Below are 24,374 nucleotides of genomic sequence, written 5' to 3'. Positions count from 1 at the left end.
TCGCCAATCCTAGCAACCTTGCTGTCTTTAGAAAAAACTGACAGCGCTATCAGTTGATTTCCAGCAGCTATGGCGAAAACTGTCATGCAACTTCGCTCGATGCTTTGTTTGTACTGTCAGCTTCACTGCGGAGCGATTAATTTGGACATCGTGGGGCACTTCCTGTTCGTCGGATATAGCGGTCCCGCATTTACAACATCTTCTCTCTTCTAGAAACAGCTGAGAGCGCCAAACGAAAGTCTGGTTCCGGAAGCCCAACGGTGCTGTGTGACTGCAAAGTGTAGCAGAAGCTGAAGAGGTAGGCCAAGAACAAGGAGGCCTAATCGTTCGGCGCCCTGCACTGGGAGGTCGGAGCAACCAGCCAAACGGTGAAGAGGTGGACATTTTTATGCGGAAGCGTCAAGCGAGGCCAACCGTGTCTAAGCAACAGGCAATCACCTAGAAAGAGCGGCTAAGTGTGCTGATGAAACATCTTTCCCGCGAAGCGCGACTTCGTGGTTATCATGAACAACGAAACCGACTTAGCGTTGGACGGCAACGATTGACTGGAGACCGGGTACTTTACGTACCCCACTCCAGATAAGCGATTGCGTCAACGTTACCAAGTTTTTGAAGAAGGTCCGACATGGGTTGACGATCAGCGAGCAGGGAGCCGCTATTCTTTCCATCGGGGTTTGCGATGAACGTGGAGATTTAGCCGGACCTGGCCTCGGCCAATTATGTCTAGAGATCACTGGGGGAGACGAACCGGCTGCAGATACCGAAAACCACCAAATCTTCGATTGCGAACGTTCCCTAGCTGCAACCGATAGAAAATTTTTAAGCGAACTTCAAACGGAGAATCTACTTCAATAATTTTGTGGCCAAAATGAAGAATCAGCTGATCACTAAGACCACGAAAGAGCTGAAGAACATGCCGACATGCATCTTTTCACCGACTATGACTGAGGTTTTGGAGAACTGCTGTATGGCTGCCGATGCGTCGACGCATTTTTGTAGAAGGCTTAATGAGCTCGAAACTCCCCAAATAATATTAATCGTTTGTATTCATCACCCTTCATCCCATCATAAGACTTCAGTAATTAAAAAATGAGTTTTGTTTTGTTTAACAGGTGGCGAAAATTATTAATCATTGCACTAAAGAAGCTATACAAGATACACTAATTATTTTATTGCTTTTCATGAACCGGAAAAATTTGCTTGTTATTTAATGAACTATATAATACAAGGGTCAATAATTGCTGATTACGCCGGTGTTCTTCAACGGGCATAACTTTGGATGGTTGATAAACTTCGTCTGACTGAAGATAAGATTTGTTCAAACAATCCGTTCCATACCGTTGTATGCTTTGTGACCAAAATTCTGTATAAATAAATTTGCAGAGGGACCATAAGATTTTAGTCATAATGGGTTCGCTGATGGATAACTGCATTGCGTTACTCATAACAATCATATTACTTTTTGCAAAGTGCAGTTACGGAATTACAACGAAATGTAATGGATGTAAACAGCTGGTAGTTTCAATAGGCTCAACTCAGTTTGAATTTTCTTGTGCTCAGAATCAGTATTGTACCATTGATAAAAACAGTTCGGAAAATGCATTTTGTACGCGGCAGATTCCTAATGGTTGCGAACCAACGGGGTTCACAAAATGGCAATCAATAAAAGAAGACATAATAGTCGATCCGGCTCTATTTCAGGAATTTTCTGAAAAATCAACAACGGATAAAAATCCGCTGGATTCCACAGCACCAGAAACAACAACAACAACTAAAACCACAATCGACGAAAATCTTCCGGAATCGACAACCCCAGATCCAACAACAACCGTTGAAACTTTGCCGGACTCGACAACACCAGATCCAACAACGACAACAAAAACAACAAGCGACGAAAATCCGCCGGATTCTACAACACCAGAAACAACAACCGACGAAAATCTTCCGGAATCGACAACACCAGATCCAACCACAGCAAAGACAACAACAGATGAAAATCCGCCGGATTCGACAACATCAGATCCAACAACAACAAAGACAACAACAGATGGAAATCCTCCGGAATCGACAACACCAGATCCAACAACAGCAAAGACAACAACCGATGAAAATCCACCGGATTCGACAACATCGGATCCAACAACAACAGAAGAAAATCCGCCAGATTCGACAACATCAGATCCAACAACAACAAAGACAACAACCGATGAAAATCCTCCGGAATCGTCAACACCAGATTCAACAACAACAGATGCAAATTTACCGGATTCTACAACCACGGATGCATCTGAATCTACGTCAGAGATACCAACGACATTAATACCAACCACGACTACTCCAAGTCCACCAAAACCCGATGAGGGATTCATCTCGTGTACTGCAACTGGATTGTTTCCAGATCCACACGATTGCCGTCGATACCATTACTGCAATTATCCATCGCATGTCGACTCCTGGGTACAGGAGTGTCCGCCAGGTTATACCTTCTACTACGAATCCTTCAAAGCGAACGCCTTCCCGTGCAAAAGAATCGCTGGATCAGTCACTTGTACTACTATCGAGTGCTCGCCAAGCTCTCTGTACTCTGCTTACGGACCGAATCCGATGTTTTATGCGTTTTGTTTCACCAGCAGTGTAACGGGCAGCACCACAATGATTATGCTAAAGTGTAGTGATGGGGCACATTTCGATGGAACGCGTTGTGTTTTCCAGTGTCCCACGGAAGGCTTGTTCGCCAATTCGATGAATCCGAATCAGTATTATTCGTGTTATTATTCGGGTAGCAAATTGATTAATACTTTGATGAACTGTCCAAATTCTAAAGTTTTCAATCCGGAAAGAAACATTTGTGTATAAAGAAATTGTTGTCATACCATTTAATTTTAGAATGTTTATTTTATCCCGGATAAAATAAAATCGAATAAAATGTTAATGTGTGGTATCAAGAACTTGGTAAACTTACGAAGTAATCAAGTATATCTTGTTTATGTCCTGCTCATTAGATTTATTTTGATTATAATGTCATCATATGTGCTTAAGGTTGTGCCTTTATTGAGTTGAAGAAAATAAATGATAATCATATTGGTTCAAGTCTGGTGAGTAGGTAGGGTGCGGAAAAACTTTCTAACTAGGCATCTTGTCGAATACACGACCAATTCTTTTTTGATCGGAGCCCGGAACGGATTTTAAAGAAACTTATCCGAAATCTAAAACCGACCTTATGACCTCTGAGAGATTAATCACTTTACCATGTGAGAAATGACGTATCTTACTGACGTTAAAACGAGCTTTATGGAAACCGATTCCCAATTCTTCACTTTCATACGATCCAGACCATTTCAGACAATGATTGAAAAAATCAATATGTTTTAAATAAATTTGATAAGTTTCTATAATTCAATAATTTGATAAGTTTATTTCAAAAAGCCATATCGCGGTCCCCTAAAAACATCGGAATAACAACGGGATCAAGTGACATAAGGTAAAGACAAGATTTTTGGTGAAATTCATAAATTTTGTGCTGAAAAATATCTAAAAACAAAAAAGCTATGACCTTTTAAACGTTATTTACGGTGCTAAAAGTGGTATAGGTATTTACTATGTATATGCCTTGTATATTTCAGTCGTGGAGCTTTCTATTGTATCAGGCAAAAAAAAAACGAATGCTAAACTCTTAAGCAACAGAGAATGTATAAGTTGGCCTTACTTGAATTTCGAATAAACCTCGTCGACGCATTGAATTCACATTTTTTTGATCCTGAAATAAGTTGATTCAATTCATTCGAGTATTGTGTTACATTATCATACATCAATGTGTATACATATAACATAGATGCTTGAGATCAAATCGATAACGTGAACTATATTTAGCGCAACACTTTACATGATTTTTGAGCTGTAAGCCTTTATTTAAATTTCATCAACACTGTGCGAAGTCTGTTTTGCAAGTGAAAAATTGCAAAGGTTCTATTAACTTCGATTTTTTTCATATCAAAAATATTATATGTTTATTATCACTAGCACCAGCCCAAAATATGCTCACTGATATCTGTCATAAAAGCAGATGAGCTGAATTCAATATTATTTCCTACTACACAATCACTTTAACTTATTCGCTATGAGTGAGGCTCTTTGACCGGAAATGTTTCACTTTGTCTCGTCACATTACTAGATTTGAACGAACAGATGAGTTCTGATGAATAGATAACGTTCTTGGAAATAATCAAAAGTTGTGCTAACGTAAAGGTGGATGCAGTAAATTATTCTATCATATTTTATGAACTGCAAAAATTTGCTTGCTGTCTAATAAAAAATACACGGGGACAATAATTACTGATTGCGTCTAGTTTTTTTTCTCAACAAAGCATGAGTTGATGGGTGATAAATTTCGTCTAGTGGAAGATAAAGATTTGTTCAAACAACACCGTTGCGTCGTGAGCAAAATTTTGTATAAATAAATTTGAAAAGTAACTATACGATTTTAGTCATAATGAGTTTGCTGATGAATAATTACGTTCAGTTACTCGTCACAATCGTGCTACTTTTTGTCAAGTGTAGTGATGGAGTTACGACAAAATGTAACGGATGTAAACAACTGGTAGTTTCAATAGGCTTAGCACAGTACGAAACTTCTTGCAAAGAGGATCAGTACTGCAACATTGACGTAAACGGATCGGGAAATGCAGTTTGTACAATCGAAATTCCCGATGGTTGTGAACCAACGGAATTCACTCCAACACGGCAAGCAACAATGCAAGATACAACTTCAGAACTATCAACAGTTCAGCCAACTACGTCTGAGATGTTTTCAGAAAAGAATACGACGGATTCTGTAACTTCCGGTCCCACAACGGCAGAAAAAACTACGTCGGGGTTTACTATACAAGAAACCAGTACGGAAATATCAATTCCAGATACATCCGAGTTAAGTTCAAGTCCAACAACTATAGTAGAAATTCCGTCAGAGTCTACAACAGAACATACGAATTCCGAAACAACTTCCACTGATATATCCGAGACTACTACGAATCCAACAACAACGGAAGAAATAACAACCACTGAAACCTCCGCTACTTCGAATCCAACAACCACAGAAGAAATAACAACCACTGATACCTCCGAGAGTACTTCGAATCCAACAACCACAGAAGAAACAACAACCACTGATTCCTCCGAGACTACTTCGAATCCAACAACCACAGAAGAAATAACAACCACTGATACCTCCGAGAGTACTTCGAATCCAACAACCACAGAAGAAATAACAACCACTGACACCTCCGAGACTACTTCGAATCCAACAACCACAGATGAAATAACAACCACTGATACCTCCGAGAGTACTTCGAATCCAACAACCACAGAAGAAATAACAACCACTGACACCTCCGAGACTACTTCGAATCCAACAACCACAGATGAAATAACAACCACTGACACCTCCGAGACTACTTCGAATCCAACAACCACAGATGAAATAACAACCACTGATACCTCCGAGACTACTTCGAATCCAACAACCACAGATGAAATAACAACCACTGATACCTCCGAGAGTACTTCGAATCCAACAACCACAGAAGAAATAATAACCACTGATACCTCCGAGAGTACTTCGAATCCAACAACCACAGAGGAAGTTTCGTCAGAGTCAACAACTGGAGTTACAAATTCAGAAATAACAACCACTGATACCTCCGAAACTACTTCGAATCCAACAACCACAGAAGCAATAACAACCACAGATGAAATAACAACCACTGATACCTCCGAGAGTACTTCGAATCCAACAACCACAGAAGAAATAACAACCACTGACACCTCCGAGAGTACTTCGAATCCAACAACCACAGAAGAAACAACAACCACTGATTCCTCCGAGACTACTTCGAATCCAACAACCACAGAAGAAATAACAACCACTGACACCTCCGAGAGTACTTCGAATCCAACAACCACAGAGGAAGTTTCGTCAGAGTCAACAACTGGAGTTACAAATTCAGAAATAACAACCACTGATACCTCCGAGACTACTTCGAATCCAATAACCACAGAAGAAATAACAACCACAGATGAAATAACAACCACTGATACCTCCGAGAGTACTTCGAATCCAACAACCACAGAAGAAATAACAACCACTGACACCTCCGAGACTACTTCGAATCCAACAACCACAGATGAAATAACAACCACTGACACCTCCGAGAGTACTTCGAATCCAACAACCACAGATGAAATAACAGCCACTGATACTTCCGAGACTACTTCGAATCCAACAACCACAGATGAAATAACAACCACTGATACCTCCGAGAGTACTTCGAATCCAACAACCACAGAAGAAATAATAACCACTGATACCTCCGAGAGTACTTCGAATCCAACAACCACAGAGGAAGTTTCGTCAGAGTCAACAACTGGAGTTACAAATTCAGAAATAACAACCACTGATACCTCCGAAACTACTTCGAATCCAACAACCACAGAAGAAATAACAACCACAGATGAAATAACAACCACTGATACCTCCGAGAGTACTTCGAATCCAACAACCACAGAAGAAATAACAACCACTGACACCTCCGAGAGTACTTCGAATCCAACAACCACAGATGAAATAACAACCACTGACACCTCCGAGAGTACTTCGAATCCAACAACCACAGATGAAATAACAACCACTGATACCTCCGAGAGTACTTCGAATCCAACAACCACAGAAGAAATAATAACCACTGATACCTCCGAGAGTACTTCGAATCCAACAACCACAGAGGAAGTTTCGTCAGAGTCAACAACTGGAGTTACAAATTCAGAAATAACAATCACTGATACCTCCGAGACTACTTCGAATCCAACAACCATAGAAGAAATAACAGCCACAGATGAAATAACAACCACTGATACCTCCGAGAGTACTTCGAATCCAACAACCACAGAAGAAATAACAACCACTGAAACCTCCGAGAGTACTTCGAATCCAACAACCACAGAGGAAGTTTCGTCAGAGCCAACAACTGGAGTTACAAATTCAGAAATAACAACCACTGATACCTCCGAGAGTACTTCGAATCCAACAACCACAGATGAAATAACAACTACTGATATCTCCGAGAGTACTTCGAATCCAACAACCACAGAAGAAATAACAACCACTGACAACTCCGAGAGTACTTCGAACCCAACAACAACAGAGGAAGTTTCGTCAGAGTCAACAACTGGAGTTACAAATTCAGAAATAACAACCACTGGTACCTCCGAGACTACTTCGAATCCAACAATCACAGAAGAAATAACAACCACTGATACCTCCGAGAGTACTTCGAATCCAACAACCACAGAGGAAGTTTCGTCCGAGTCAACAGCTGGAGTTACAAATTCAGTAATAACAACCACTGATACCTACGAGACTACTTCGAATCCAACAACCACAGAAGAAATAACAACCACAGATGAAATAACAACCACTGATACCTCCGAGACTACTTCGAATCCAACAACCACAAATGAAATAACAACCACTGAAACCTCCGAGAGTACTTCGAATCCAACAACCACAGAAGAAATAACAACCACTGACACCTCCGAGAGTACTTCGAATCCAACAACCACAGATGAAATAACAACCACTGATACCTCCGAGAGTACTTTGAATCCAACAACCACAGAAGAAATAACAACCACTGATACCTCCCAGAGTACTTCGAATCCAACAACCACAGAGGAAGTTTCGTCAGAGTCAACAACTGGAGTTACAAATTCAGAAATAACAACCACTGATACCTCCGAGAGTACTTCGAATCCAACAACCACAGAAGAAATAACAACCACAGAAGAAATAACAACCACTGATACCTCCGAGAGTACTTCGAATCCAACAACCACAGAAGAAATAACAACCACAGAAGAAATAACAACCACTGACACCTCCGAAAGTACTTCGAATCCAACAACCACAGTAGAAATAACAACCACTGACACCTCCGAAAGTACTTCGAATCCAACAACCACAGAAGAAATGACAAGCACTGATACCTCCGAGAGTACTTCGAATCCAACAACCACAGAAGAAACAACAACCACTGATACCTCCGAGACTACTTCGAATCCAACAACCACAAATGAAATAACAACCACTGAAACCTCCGAGAGTACTTTGAATCCAACAACCACAGAAGAAATAACAACCACTGATACCTCCGAGAGTACTTCGAATCCAACAACCATAGAGGAAGTTTCGTCAGAGTCAACAACTGGAGTTACAAATTCAGAAATAACAACCACTGAAACCTCCGAAAGTACTTCGAATCCAACAACCACAGAAGAAATAACAACCACTGACACCTCCGAAAGTACTTCGAATCCAACAACCACAGATGACATAACAACCACTGATACCTCCGAGAGTACTTCGAATCCAACAACCACAGAAGAAATAACAACCACTGATACCTCCGAGACTACTTCGAATCCAACAACCACAAATGAAATAACAACCACTGAAACCTCCGAGAGTACTTCGAATCCAACAACCACAGAAGAAATAACAACCACTGATACCTCCGAGAGTACTTCGAATCCAACAACCACAGAGGAAGTTTCGTCAGAGTCAACAACTGGAGTTACAAATTCAGAAATAACAACCACTGATACCTCCGAGACTACTTCGAACCAAACAACCACAGAAGAAATAACAACCACAGAAGAAATAACAACCACTGATACCTCCGAGAGTACTTCGAATCCAACAACCACAGAGGAAGTTTCGTCAGAGTCAACAACTGGAGTTACAAATTCAGAAATAACAACCACTGATACCTCCGAGACTACTTCGAATCCAACAACCACTGATACCTCCGAGAGTACTTCGAATCCAACAACCACAGAAGAAATAACAACCACTGACACCTCCGAGAGTACTTCGAAGCCAACAACCACAGAAGAAATAACAACCACTGATATCTCCGAGACTACTTCGAATCCAACAACCACAGCTGAAATAACAACCACTGAAACCTCCGAGAGTACTTCGAATCCAACAACCACAGAAGAAATGACAAGCACTGATACCTCCGAGAGTACTTCGAATCCAACAACCATAGAGGAAGTTTCGTCAGAGTCAACAACTGGAGTTACAAATTCAGAAATAACAACCACTGAAACCTCCGAAAGTACTTCGAATCCAACAACCACAGAAGAAATAACAACCACTGACACCTCCGAGACTACTTCGAATCCAACAACCACAGAAGAAATAACAACCACTGATACCTCCGAGAGTACTTCGAACCCAACAACCACAGAAGAAATAACAACCACTGACACCTCCGAGACTACTTCGAATCCAACAACCACAGCTGAAATAACAACCACTGAAACCTCCGAGAGTACTTCGAATCCAACAACCACAGAAGAAATAACAACCACTGACACCTCCAAGAGTACTTCGAATCCAACAACCACAGAAGAAATAACAACCACTGACACCTCCGAAAGTACTTCGAATCCAACAACCACAGAAGAAATAACAACCACTGATACCTCCGAGAGTACTTCGAATCCAACAACCATAGAGGAAGTTTCGTCAGAGTCAACAACTGGAGTTACAAATTCAGAAATAACAACCACTGAAACCTCCGAAAGTACTTCGAATCCAACAACCACAGAAGAAATAACAACCACTGACACCTCCGAAAGTACTTCGAATCCAACAACCACAGATGACATAACAACCACTGATACCTCCGAGAGTACTTCGAATCCAACAACCACAGAAGAAATAACAACCACTGATACCTCCGAGACTACTTCGAATCCAACAACCACAAATGAAATAACAACCACTGAAACCTCCGAGAGTACTTCGAATCCAACAACCACAGAAGAAATAACAACCACTGATACCTCCGAGAGTACTTCGAATCCAACAACCACAGAGGAAGTTTCGTCAGAGTCAACAACTGGAGTTACAAATTCAGAAATAACAACCACTGATACCTCCGAGACTACTTCGAACCCAACAACCACAGAAGAAATAACAACCACAGAAGAAATAACAACCACTGATACCTCCGAGAGTACTTCGAATCCAACAACCACAGAGGAAGTTTCGTCAGAGTCAACAACTGGAGTTACAAATTCAGAAATAACAACCACTGATACCTCCGAGACTACTTCGAATCCAACAACCACTGATACCTCCGAGAGTACTTCGAATCCAACAACCACAGAAGAAATAACAACCACTGACACCTCCGAGAGTACTTCGAAGCCAACAACCACAGAAGAAATAACAACCACTGATATCTCCGAGACTACTTCGAATCCAACAACCACAGCTGAAATAACAACCACTGAAACCTCCGAGAGTACTTCGAATCCAACAACCACAGAAGAAATGACAAGCACTGATACCTCCGAGAGTACTTCGAATCCAACAACCATAGAGGAAGTTTCGTCAGAGTCAACAACTGGAGTTACAAATTCAGAAATAACAACCACTGAAACCTCCGAAAGTACTTCGAATCCAACAACCACAGAAGAAATAACAACCACTGACACCTCCGAAAGTACTTCGAATCCAACAACCACTGATACCTCCGAGAGTACTTCGAATCCAACAACCACAGAAGAAATAACAACCACTGATACCTCCGAGAGTACTTTGAAGCCAGCAACCACAGAAGAAATAACAACCACTGATACCTCCGAGACTACTTCGAATCCAACAACCACAGCTGAAATAACAACCACTGAAACCTCCGAGAGTACTTCGAATCCAACAACCACAGAAGAAATGACAAGCACTGATACCTCCGAGAGTACTTCGAATCCAACAACCATAGAGGAAGTTTCGTCAGAGTCAACAACTGGAGTTACAAATTCAGAAATAACAACCACTGATACCTCCGAGACTACTTCGAATCCAACAACCACAGAAGAAATAACAACCACAGAAGAAATAACAACCACTGATACCTCCGAGAGTACTTCGAACCCAACAACCACAGAAGAAATAACAACCACTGACACCTCCGAGACTACTTCGAATCCAACAACCACAGCTGAAATAACAACCACTGAAACCTCCGAGAGTACTTCGAATCCAACAACCACAGAAGAAATAACAACCACTGACACCTCCAAGAGTACTTCGAATCCAACAACCACAGAAGAAATAACAACCACTGACACCTCCGAAAGTACTTCGAATCCAACAACCACAGAAGAAATAACAACCACTGATACCTCCGAGAGTACTTCGAATCCAACAACCACAGAGGAAGTTTCGTCAGAGTCAACAACTGGAGTTACAAATTCAGAAATAACAACCACTGATACCTCCGAGACTACTTCGAATCCAACAACCACTGATACCTCCGAGAGTACTTCGAATCCAACAACCACAGAAGAAATAACAACCACTGATACCTCCGAGAGTACTTCGAATCCAACAACCACAGAAGAAATAACAACCACTGATACCTCCGAGAGTACTTCGAAGCCAACAACCACAGAAGAAATAACAACCACTGATACCTCCGAGAGTACTTCAAATCCAGCAACCACAGAAGATATTCCGTCTGAGCCTACAACACAAGACACAGGTTCATTAATAACTACAACGACGGATGCATCCGAGGCTACTACCGAAACACTAACTACAGTAGTTCCAACCACTTCTACGGAACTCATTATCACGACTACCCCAATTCCACCGCAGCCTGACGAGGGCGCGATCATGTGCACTGCACTTGGATTGTTTCCAGACCCACACGATTGTCGTCGCTACCATTACTGCAATTATCCGTCGGACGTCTATTCCTGGGTACAGGAGTGTCCTCCCGGCTATACCTTCTACTACGAAGCGTACAAGGCGAATATTTTCCCCTGCAGAAGAATCGTTGGGCCATTCAAATGTACGACTATCGAGTGCTCGCGAAGCTCTCTGTACTCTGTTTATGGTGCGAATACTATCTTTTATGCGTTCTGTTTCACCAGTAGTGTAACCGGCAGCACCACAATGATTATGCTAAAGTGTAGTGATGGGGCATATTTCGATGGAACACGCTGTGTTTTCCAGTGTCCCAAGGAAGGCTTATTCGTCAATTCGATCAATCCGAGCCAGTACTACCAGTGTTATTATTCGGGTAGTAAGTTAGTTAATAATTTGATGAACTGTCCGGGTTCTAAAGTGTTCAATCCGGAAAAAAACGTTTGTACGTGAAGAAAGTTCAGTCATTATATTTAGTTGAAAAAATCTCCCAGTGATATAAAACAGTTTGCGAGTTAAAATAGTTGTATATTTTTGTTGTACAAATAATCTAGTGCAGTAGTTCTCAATCTTTTTTGGTTCTTGTAGTATTTTGCTGCGAACTATAGTTTTGGAGAGCCCCCATTTGAGAAACGCTGATCTAGTGCATCATTTTTTGGTAACCGCAAAAACGATAAAAATCTTACTGAACCAGTCTCATCTTATCAAATAATAATGACACGTATTTGAACGAGCTTTGCTCATAAGTTAAATTTGTTTTAAATTATACTAGTTATAAAATAATTATATGTGTTTGAGATTGTGTCTTCATTGCGGTGACAGTGAATGCGGCATGGACCGGATGTGCTCTGCCAGCAGCGATGGCGGCGGCGTTTCTTTCAACAAGATGTATATAACTTACCCGTATTTTCCTCACCACTTTTCGGCTATCGTTTTTGATGTCGAGCGTAACAGTAACGTTTTCACCGTGCACAAATGCTGCCTTGTTTAGTGATGCTTTCAGATTTACTCGTCCGTCAGCCCAGAGAAATGGTTTGTCCACCGATACCTGAGGTCCCTTGAAGAGGAAAAAATTGATCTGTTTAAATATGTGTAAGCTGAGTTTGATTCTAAATTTTATTTACTGTGATTTGTTAATATCCCCATTGTCATATTCATTATTATTCTAACAAGTCAGTATTTTATGGTTTTTGGTACGTAATGGTTCGAAGGTAGGACTACGTCTTACGGCAAGGTAAGGGTTGAAGATCGTTATGAAAAGTATGTATCCTCTGGTGCTGATGTATAATTACAAATGAGTAAACTTATATGAATGAAACCTACTTCAGAATAAATGTTCTAATTAAACTATTAGCACATAATATAGCAGCGTTTATCTTTTAAATTTAAATTAAGAATGCAGTCCTTATCAAACCCTAACGAATCAAGCGTTTGAAAGCGACAAGATGAAAGCTAAGTAATAATTAAAGCTTAAGTTTCCTTTCAATTAAAGCAGCAGCCGCCGGAGTGTTTTCAATCGTGTACTACCGACTGGTGATTGTTGCTCTTTGTGCTTTTTCCTGCTCTTTATTGTCGCTCGCTACCACACTGTACAACCCTTTCGGGTACGGTTGCTTCGCCTGTTTGCGATTGGTTGATCCTATCGGACGGCTCAGTGAGCACCGGTTTTGCATTATTAAAATGTCATCAATTCCGCTGCAGGCGCAGTGGAAAGAGCAAACCGAGCTGCCCGCGGTGTCAGCGGTGTTTGCTGGGAATTATGTTAAGCGTAGCGGCTTATGAAGTTGCTCGACTGTGTTTTACGACGTCGGATCCTAAAATAAACTCTCGGATGAGGGCATATTAGCTTCGACTGGAGGAGACTGATGCGTCAGAGATGCTGCGGGAGAATTTGTTTTGTGCTGCGAGATTTTTTTCTGAGCCTGGTTTGTTCTGTTTTTTGCGTCTTATGTTAAATTACAGTCGGACATAATTACGACGTGTGTTAAGCTACAAAAAATTATGACTAGAAATTTTCACTAATACGTCTAAAAACAGGCAACTGTTTTATTTTACCTAGCAGATACAACAATAAACAGGAAATTTTCCGCTTTTATGAACGGGAATAAATATAACGATAAAAAGCCTACAAATATTTTTTCCTGCTGAAGCGGACCGTAGAGGGTGAAGGACTCACTGAAATACACCGGATATGTCTGAGAGCTAGCACAAAAGCAACCCTACCAAAAAGGTGTAATCATGCTTCAAAACTACCCAGTTAATTCGCGCGGCAAATATGAAAACGGCGGCTGTTGTTTCCGGTCTAGCGGAAGCAACTTTTAGCTTCCAATTTCTTGGAATTAGGGTCGTCGTCGTCGTGGCCGGCATGCGTTCAAGAGGATAACAATGATCTGTTTATTTTTTTTTCTTTCAAACTTAGCCCACACACATCCTGCAGAACCAACGGGGGAATAGCGTTAAATTTATATTTCAGCAAACTCTTCTGCAAAGCCAGGCGGAGTGACGTGAAGAAAGCTACGTAGAAGGTAAATATTTCAGGTCATGCTTTGTGGATCACCCGTGGCTCGTTATAAAAGAAATTGCAACCGACGTGAAAGCCGCTACACTATGACTTTGACCGTTGTCTTTGGGTGGATGTTATTGTTGTGTAGGAGGAGGAGGAGGAGGAGGAGTAGAAAATGATAGGACAAAAAGCACACCAAATGGGGTTGGCTGCTATTTCAGTTAGCCTCAAGGTACATGATAGAAGAAATAAATCTTCTTTTCATATAATTTCAAAGCCGCCACGCGAACGGTCGGTTCCGGGTTGATAATGGTTTACTAGAGCATCTTCCGAGCAATGAGCAAAGAATGGTAAAGTCACTGCAACTGCCTGGAAGCAATTCGATAGAGAAGGTAAACGGTTGTATTTAACGCGATGACAAGCTTTGACAAAAACAAAAGCTCTTGGGTATTTCTCGCAGGACTGCGAATAAATAAGTATGCGATTTTCTCTCCCTCATTGTGGGATGTGGTACACCTACTGTTTGATGACAGTATTTTGCATTACTTCTTCTTGATCTGCTTGAAGTTGAAAATATGCGTATCTAAAATTGTCAGCAGCGTAAGCTTTCACCTAACAATAGATATCATCATCTAACGTTAGAAGCGCTGTCAGCCACATGAAGAACTTTATTGGCTTTGTTCATCGTTTTTTCGAAAGCTTATCTTGGAATGAACGGTGGGTTGTGGAACACGTCAGTGCACAGCAACTCGAATGATGGCGAACCAAATTTAATGAGGAAAAGCATCAGAAATGCTAAGGAAAGCCAGAAAGATTACCGTAAGTAAAAAAGTAAATTTATACGGGTTTAATTATGTCGACATACGTACTTCATGATGATGAAGCGGTGTTGCGTAGGTGTTACTCTTCAGTAAGGGAACGTCGTCATGGTTGTGTCGATCACTTTTTGGCTTTTTGCCATAAATTCTGCTTAAGGAAGATTTCGGCTAGGCTAAAAATACGGCACAATTAAAAGCAGAAAGCAGTAAGCAAAAGGCAAAAAGCGCTGTTGTTGGACCACCGCTAAAAGCACTATGACGATACAAAAATGAGTTTTGTGCGCTTTTGAGCCAAGTAAGCCTAATTTTAGTCACATTAATCTCTGCTTATAATCTTTTTTCACATTAAAATTTACAAGTTTACTTCTCATTATTTATTTCCAAAATTCATAGTTCACGAAACAAACTTTTTTTTGTCAACTTTATCATCAAATACTTTCATAAATTCTCAGTAGAGAACCATTGCAAAAAAATTTCAAAATTTGTGCCACCTATGATGAAGCGTTCTTCCAGAGGCCAATTGCTCTCATTCGGAATCGAAAATGTTTGATAATGTCTGCTTCAAAAATTGTCAGCAATGTTATACTTTTGTAATGTACCTACTAACGTACAGAACCAACGTCATTATTTTCGTATCTTATTATCTTAACGCCAAATGATGTACAGTCAGTTCACAATCATGGGTAACACACAATTATGAGTCATTTTAGCTTTCTCTGGCGAATAATGCGTGAATATTATACCAATTGATTGATAAAATTGTTATTCATGGGTAGCACTAACAATTTGATCAATCATTAGGGAGTATTTAAACAGAAATTAGCAGCTAAAGCTAAATGACTCACAATAGTGTGTGACCCATGATTGTGAACTGATTGTATGTATTATTGTCACAACGACACTGGTTCTACTACTCAGTATAGGTTCATGTTTGGTCGTTCCGTTTGTACGAACATGATGGAATTTACTCCGTCCTGCATTTCACTAATGAAGAACAAGAAACAGGTTGATGTAATTTAAACAGACCTGAGAGATCGAAGCGATCATGCAATATTATTGCGTAAACTTACCCGGATCTGTGCATGTGTATCAACAGATGATACAATGGTTAAGCACGTACTTGCGTGGTAGAGTACTGTGTAAGAGGTGTCGTTTCTGTGTTTCTGTGTTCGAGTGTTTTTGGAGTTCTGCAAGGCAGCAATACGGAACCGCTGCTATTCTCGCTGCTTCTCAATGCCATTATTTTCTATTTGGCCAGATGCAGACTTATGTATGCTGATGATATGAAACTGTTTCTTGAAGTTGAAAAAGTTGATACAAGCTCTACTTGATATTTTTGTTGTTTGGTACAAACAAAATTGGTTTATAATAAATGTTGAAAAATGTGAGTTGATGAGCTTTTTAACTTAAAACCTCCGACTCTTTTTAGTTACCAAATAAATGGGACTGACTTGCGAAGAATGGATAATGTTACTGACTTTGATATTGTATTATATACTAAGCTTACATTTAACTCGCACCGCGAAGTATTTATCTCAAAAGCTTTGCGTCCTCTCGAATTTATCTCGGAAATTGGACACGACTTCAAGGACCCACTGCCTTAAGGACCACTGCTTCAGATCTGTAGCTTGATATGGTATCCTCAACAACTAAAGTGGACCCTGCGTATTGAATGAGTGCAGAAAAATTTTATCCAGCTTGCTTTGCGGTATCTACCATGGTCATTGGCGTAGCTAGATAATTTCCCTGCAGGGGGCCTAGGGGGTGCCTTCCAAAAAAAATTTCACTATGATCCAGTCACGCCGGCTGTCAGCGGTAGCACAGGGTTTTGTAGGGAAATACTAGACGGGCTTCATGAGAGCCCGCCCAATTACGGACGAGATGTTTACCATCGGACAAATCTTGCAGAAATATCGGGAGTACAATGTGCCCATGCACCACATTTTTATTAATTTCAAAGCAGCATCAGATGCAGTCGATCGAGACTAGCTATGACAGATAATGCACGAACACGGTTTTCCGGATAAACTGGGGCAAACGTATTTCGATTTCGATTCGAAACGTATTTCACCATTTGCCACCTTGGGAAATATTTAAGCTCAAAGTAGTGCTATTTTTCATCAAAAATGCTCAAATTCTCCGAAAGTTCAGAAAAATACGTATAATAATGTTCTACAAAAACGTTGATTTTAGCAAGATAAACAACATTCTAGAACACTATGAACACGTAAAAGTTGACCAGAATAACTCAGGGTTTAAAAACTGTTTTGAAGGGTTTGTCCATAAATAACGCTTCATAGACAATTTCCATGAAGAGATACAAGTATAGTGTCTTTGACAAAGTTGTTTGCATTAATATTTACTACAACTTTGCCAAAAGTACTAAACCTGTATCTCGAATATACGAGAAAATAAATTTCGTATCTCACTTTTAAGGGAATTAATCACCCAAAGATTTCTCTCACAAGAAGGGGCTTGATATACCAAGAAGTGTTCCTAAAGACACTATATGCGAAAAACTTCACGTTTCGGCGCTATATCAAACGATCACGTATTTCGCTGTTTGGACCACTGTGGGGTGGTCCAACAAAAGCGAAGTCTAGGAGGATTGGGTTAAACATAAGTGCGTAGAAGCCTAAATACATGAAAGAAAGAGGCTCAATAAATCAAACACGTGCCTCACACGGACGGTAACTGTTCACGGCGACGCTTGCTGGAAGCGGAAGGCACTGCAGACAAAATTTTTGGCGGAGTACAAATTGAAAGCGGAGAGTGGCAGAAATGAATGAATCACGAGCTACAGAAACTGTTTGGAGAGATTCCCATTGGCATCTGGTGAAAGTCAGTAGGCTACCGTGGGCCGGACATGTCGTAAAGATAACGGACGGCAGTGCGACGAAAACAGCTCGTTTCAACAGCTACACCAGCACCAGGAACAGGGAGGCTTAACGTGCGAAGATAGCTCGACCAAGTCGAAAGTGATTTGAGACTTCTGAGACTGGGAAATTGGTGATGAGTGGCCCAAGATTGAGTTGAAGGGAGACGACTGTTTAAAACAGCATGAGCCGGGGTGGCTACTAGACTACAGATGATGACAACAACTACGCGTTTGCGATACCTAGTAGAAAAGGCAAACATCAACGCAATGGGAATATATACACTGAATTTTTTCTGGTCTTTAAATTACAATGAGGAAAATTTCTGGAGGGGGCCGGTACTCCAGGTACCCCCTCTAGCTACGGCAATGACCATGGTGTAATTTCGAATTATTTGTTAACTACATTCCAATTCATATTTTTTTATTGAATAGTTATGTATTAGGCATTCCGGGAAAATTCATCTTTTCATTTTTCGTCTTTCGTGATTCTGCCAAATATATTTTCGGCCGTCTGTGCCAGTTGTTGAAATTCGGTCATTTGGATTTCGGCTTTTTGTTATTCGGTTATTTGTGTTTTGGCTGGTTGGTACCAGCTGGGACAAGAGGCTTCATTATATACCTCGAGCCAGTACTACTCTCATAATTAGCCCGGAGAGAGACTTCAACGTCGGTGAAGCAGAATTCAGCTCAAAGTTAGGGTGTGTGTATGTTTTTCCCTACTGCTTTGCATCACCAATCTCGTTACTAACGGGTGGCAACTAAAATTTTGGAATTTTGGAGAGTATGTATGTGTTAGCCCTCTTTCTCCTCTTTTTGTTAATATTGTTTGTTTTGTTTATTCTTACCCAGTTTTGCTAAAAAGGGCGTCGAAACAAGAAGCATTTCTGGAGCGCGTTGTATACTTCTACGATCTGCCACAAAAATCTCGACAAAAAAGTATACGGTACAACATTTAAAAAGCAAATATGTTGCGGCTTCGACTGTTTACCATATCCTAAGATGACCAACAACTATTCGCAAGCAAGGTAGTGGAAGACCAGCCAAAATTATGGATGCTGAAAGACATCGTTCTCTTTCTCGTTTCTTCAACAACAAGCCCTCTGGTTTGGCTATCAATTAAGATGCACCAGACGAATGTTTGAAGAAAATTTTGATCCCGTTTCTACAAAAACATCACGCAGATAGACTATACGTGTTTTGGCCGGATAGGAGCATCATCGCATTACGCCAAAAAAGCACAATCATTCCTGAATACCTATTCGATCCCATTTTTACACAAAAACCACGACCCGAGAAATCTGTCTCAGTGCGCCCAATCGAAGATTTCTTCGGAATTTTGAGTTCCTTGGTGTACAAAAATAACTGGAGAGCCACGAACTGCCAACAGTTGATTGGTAGAATCAAGAGATACATTCGCAAAGTTGACATGACGGCAGTATAACGCTCCTGTTTCGACGTCAAACGAAAGCCTTGCCGAACAACCAATTACGGACCGTTTTCAAATGTACACTAATTGTTTTTCAACAATGGATAATGTATCTTTAATTTCGGTAAATCACATCTTCTTCATGTATCTTTGTCTTTTTTTGACAGCGTGAGTAAAAAATTCCAAAATTTTAGTTGCCACCCGTTAGAACCAGGTAGTGGAACAAGTTCAATTGCCCATGGAGAAGCGGCTTCATTACGCACCTCGAGTCAATACCATCGTTGTAATTTGTCCGGTCAAGCCTCTTTTAGATAAATACAGAATTCAGTACAAAAGATGGTATGTTTGCCATCGATATCACTGTTGGACTCCCGTCGATGGCAAACATATTTCCCGAAACCGGTCGGTCATAGGTAAATTTTCCGTTTTGTAAGAACTATGCTGCCCCTCTTCGCATAACAATTCTATATCGATTTTTTGTTAATTTAATTTTTATTGCGAAAATTAGTTTGATTTTGTCTGCAGTTTAAGGAAAACTAATAAAATAGCAGGCTTTGTTCGTGAAGAATGGAAAAACAAAACCAACTTGTTTTATCCCTTGTCAAAAATGTTCGCAAAACAGTCACGTTCATTTCTCCCCGTAATGATATTGTATTGGATTGGAGGCACTAGCGGGACCAGACCTAAACAGAAGGTGGGGCACCGACCTTTCAAATCAAGTTGTGGAGAGAAAATTATTAAGTAATTGTAGGTTAGCGAATCTTTTTTACGTAATCAATTAGGACTCTTACATTAAATCAAATTTAAAATAGATTTTGAGATTAGACATTAGATTAGTGTTTGGGATTGGGACTTGACGTTTTGTTTAAAATTGGGTCGAAATTGAACTAAAAATTAGACTTTAAACTGGATCTGAATTGAAAGTAGCAATTGGACTTTGAGTCGAAAAAAAATTGGAATTAAATTAGATTGGGTGTTGAGCTCAAATTGAGCTTGAAATTGGACTTGAAAGCAGACTCGAAATCAGACCGACATTGAATTCTACTTGACATTACACTGGACATCGGATATAAAATTGGACTTCAAATTAGACTTTAAATCGGAGCTGAAATGGGTATTAAATTCGACTTGGGATTGGCTTTAAAATTGGACCTTAAATTCGTAATTCAACTTCAAATTGTACTCAAAATTGGGCTTAAAATTGCACTTCAAATTATTGTCACGCTGAGGACCCAGGTTCAAATCCCAACCCCGCAGAAGTAGTAGTAGTAGTAGTAGTAGCATTTGTATTATGGGGTTTTCAGCCGTAGGCTGGTTCGCCCCTGAAGTATAAGATTACATTTCATTTTAAATCTAAGCTATATATTATTGAATAAATTTGCATCTTTTAGGAATTGGATCATTGTTAATTCTGTCACTGGATCGTTACTGAGCGCTTCTCTTAAGCTGCTTGGGATGTTATGGAATTGACGCGAACCCCGCAGAAGTCACGAATGACCTAAGCTGTTAAAGTGACTATAATAAAAAAAACTCGATTTAATCCACCTATTGGTGAAAGGAACCTTTGTTATACCATATCACTTGTCATTTGAGATAGAATTCGACGCACCTTCGGAACATAATTAAACTTTTTGATAACATTCACTATGGTAGTTATCATCATCGAGTACTTGGAGGTGTCGCATGACGGGTTTGTTATGATTCAAGGTGCTTCTATGTTCAAGTTTCATATATTCCGGAACTTGTTCCGGACATATCTTCGGAACCGTACATCCGTTCCAAATTCTGTTCAATAGAATTCTTCTACGCCACAAAACTTTGCGTTCCTAGGCTTATCTCAAAAGTGGTGAAATTCACATGGGACTGTTATGCATTTATGGGCAGTAATGGTAGTTATCGTCAACACATATGCATGTTACATACACATACTGATACATATACATATACTGATAAATTTGTAGAATATTTTTTTCTTGGGCAGAATTGATATTTAAGGGGGAGCCTTTTATCTTCAGAAATGTTGAGCCCAGAGTATTTTTCGGTTGGAGGTCTCGTTGAGAATTCACAGTAAAACTGAGGGATCGCTTGAAGGGAAGTGCAATGCTGTACCTACAATAGTTTAAACGCTTTCCTCGAAACCATATGTTTTCAGCGACGGTGCGTGTATCTTAGTATCTAGAGGACCGATTTGGCTGATTTTCGTTTTGACGTGTAAAAATTAATTATCTAAATTGTGACGTAGCCGCTTTTCGATATCTCAATTTTTCAATTTTCGCTGTATTTTTAAAAAAATCGTTACTCTTCGCAACCAGTAAGAGGTAGATAGCTACTATGCACAGCAAAGTTGTTTATTTTATTGTGTTCTACAACTTTTGTGGAGACACTGTACTTTTTTGGACGCATTTAAAAACACAAAAATTTGTAACACCCTAATAGGTAGATTTACGGTCACCCTAATAGTGTAGAAAGTTACGCCATTTTTTAAAGCTCTTTCAAACACACATATTTCCTGTAAAATTAAGCATTTTTGTGCTAGAGCACATGATCGCGTGTTTTTCTATTTGGTTCATATCAGTAAAGTTTGCTTAAATAATTTCATCAATGTTTTTCAAATAACTTTTGATTGGTAAAGCCAATTCTAACGAAATTTGGCAGATATGTTCACAGTGTTAAGGCCTCTCGTTTGATACTAAGATAATTGAAATCTGTTTAATTATCTGGTTAAAATCGTTATGAATAATTGTAATTCTTTTTATGCTGTACACGACTGCTCATAACTTTCAGATTAAACGTCCAATCAAAGAACAAATCAATAGTGATCTATGAGGCTATATTACCTACCAAATGAGACTAATAGCGCATAAATCGGTTTGGCCATCTCTGAGAAACATTCGACCAATTGACACCTTTTTAAGCATAACTTTTGAACCGCTTGATTGTTTTCGATAAAACTCTCCCAAAAAATTTGCAGTAGCAAGAGCCTTCATTTGATACTAAAATTGTTGAAATCGGTTGAGCAGTTCCGAAGAAAATCATGTCACGTAATTTTAACATTTTTGCTTATAACTTTTAAACAAAATGTCGGACCGCAAAACCATTCAATAGTGATCTACAAGGTTATAACACCTTTCAAATAAGCGTAATAGCAAACGAATCGGTTCAGCCATCTCCGAGAAACAGACGACTAAAGTCAAGCGTCACATACACACATACACGCACACACACACACACACACACACACACACACACACACACACACACACACACACACACACACACACACACACACACACACACACACACACACACACACACACACACACACACACACACACACACACACACACACACACACACACACACACACACACACACACACACACACACACACACACACACACACACACACACACACACACACACACACACACACACACACACACACACACACACACACACACACACACACACACACACACACACACACACACACACATTGCTTAATTCGTCGAACCTTATCGATTGGTATATGTGACTCGGCCCTCCGGGCCCCGGATCAACTTTGTGTTTTTCGACCAATTTTTAAACATTTGTTATAGTAGGGTAAGGGCACTATAATTCGACCTATGAAACCAACGCATGGCTAACGAAATGCAATATATCGTCCAAATAGCGCTATTTTTTCGAAAATATGATAGAATAGTACAAAAGGATGTATATTCAATTAACATTTAAAAGAAAATAAGTGTACGATGTATATTTTTCACTCATTTTCTCGTTTCAATTCAATATCCCATTGGCCTTGTTTTAGTTTTCGACCCTTGCGTGTTCTAATATTCGACCCAAGTATAAAGTAATGTACTTTCAAAGTCGAGGGTTGTTTAAATTGATGAATTCAATGCAAAAGAATAACTGCAACGTTTCTGTAATATCACATTGGTATTATTTTTATTTTTAACTAAACCGTAAACTTTTTTGTAGACTATTTAAATTCCCCTTCTCCTTTGAATGAATAGATGAAAAATGTTTGAAATGCAATCCCGGAAAACGCCTGAAGTCATACAATTACTTTCAGGTCTGTCATGGCTTTTGAACGAGGTCGAAAAATGAAACAAGCGTCTTTGAAAGCATACAGCAGGCTTTTTCGACCGGTCGAAATCTAGAACACAAACAGTTTGGCGTTTCAATTTTCGTGCTTTTTTAAAAGTCTTTAATTACATCATAAAAAACAAATAGGCACTGCAACAAAAGAAAATTGGACAGAAATATTGCCTTTTCTTTGTATAATAACATATTGCATGAATTTAGTGTCCTAATATACACAATTTATGGAAATTTTGATTCCGTATCTGTTTTCACTAGACGGAAAGAAAACATTCGAACTCCAATCCCAGTTTAAAAAACTTGATTATTTGGACGTACAGACGCAAATTTTGGTGGGGTATTGCCAAATTTCTAGCAAAAGGTTGTTACCTTGACAATATCCTAAATAATAGCTTTTCTCTACCTTTTTCTTAGGAATCTATTTGATAAATGTTTCAGCAGTGGTGCGAAAACTAGCACAGGGTCGAAAACTAGATCCCTTACCCTATAACAAAGGTAAAAAGTTGGTATTGACTTCAAATCGGAGTTAAAATTGGATTTAAATTAGACATAAAATTAGACTTAAAATCGGACATTATATTGGACATAAAATTAGACTTAACTTGAAGTCAGAAGAGAAATTGGAATTAAATTAGGCTCGGAATTGGTCTTAAAGTGGATTAGAAAATTCCTGATATGGTGTACCATAGTCGGATTCACATAAATTACAATGAAAAGATTTATCCCATATTTAGTGTCATTCGTAAGGATTGCGAATAGAACAAAAAATAAAAATTTGTATATGATACACACATTTATAGTCATCCTGTCTTACACGAGTTGTTGAGCAACGAGAATGAGATGAAAATATTACACCGTCTGGCAAGCAA

At 39.7% G+C, this 24,374-nt stretch overlaps 1 protein-coding gene across 1 annotated transcript in view; it reads right to left on the bottom strand.

The window, feature by feature from the left end:
* LOC128739736 (uncharacterized) overlaps positions 1-24,374 on the bottom strand; it is a 65,109-nt gene that overhangs the window by 3,368 nt on the left and 37,367 nt on the right. Inside the window, exon 7 of the mRNA XM_053835232.1 lies at positions 12,678-12,833. Coding sequence (XP_053691207.1) covers positions 12,678-12,833 — 156 coding nt within the window. The remainder of the gene's footprint in view (positions 1-12,677; positions 12,834-24,374) is intronic.

The sequence above is a fragment of the Sabethes cyaneus genome, chromosome 3 (assembly GCF_943734655.1).
Source record: "Sabethes cyaneus chromosome 3, idSabCyanKW18_F2, whole genome shotgun sequence".
In the NCBI taxonomy this organism is placed as follows: domain Eukaryota; kingdom Metazoa; phylum Arthropoda; class Insecta; order Diptera; family Culicidae; genus Sabethes; species Sabethes cyaneus.
Note: the sequence above shows the minus strand (reverse complement) of the source record. Positions and strands in the feature narration are given on the sequence as shown.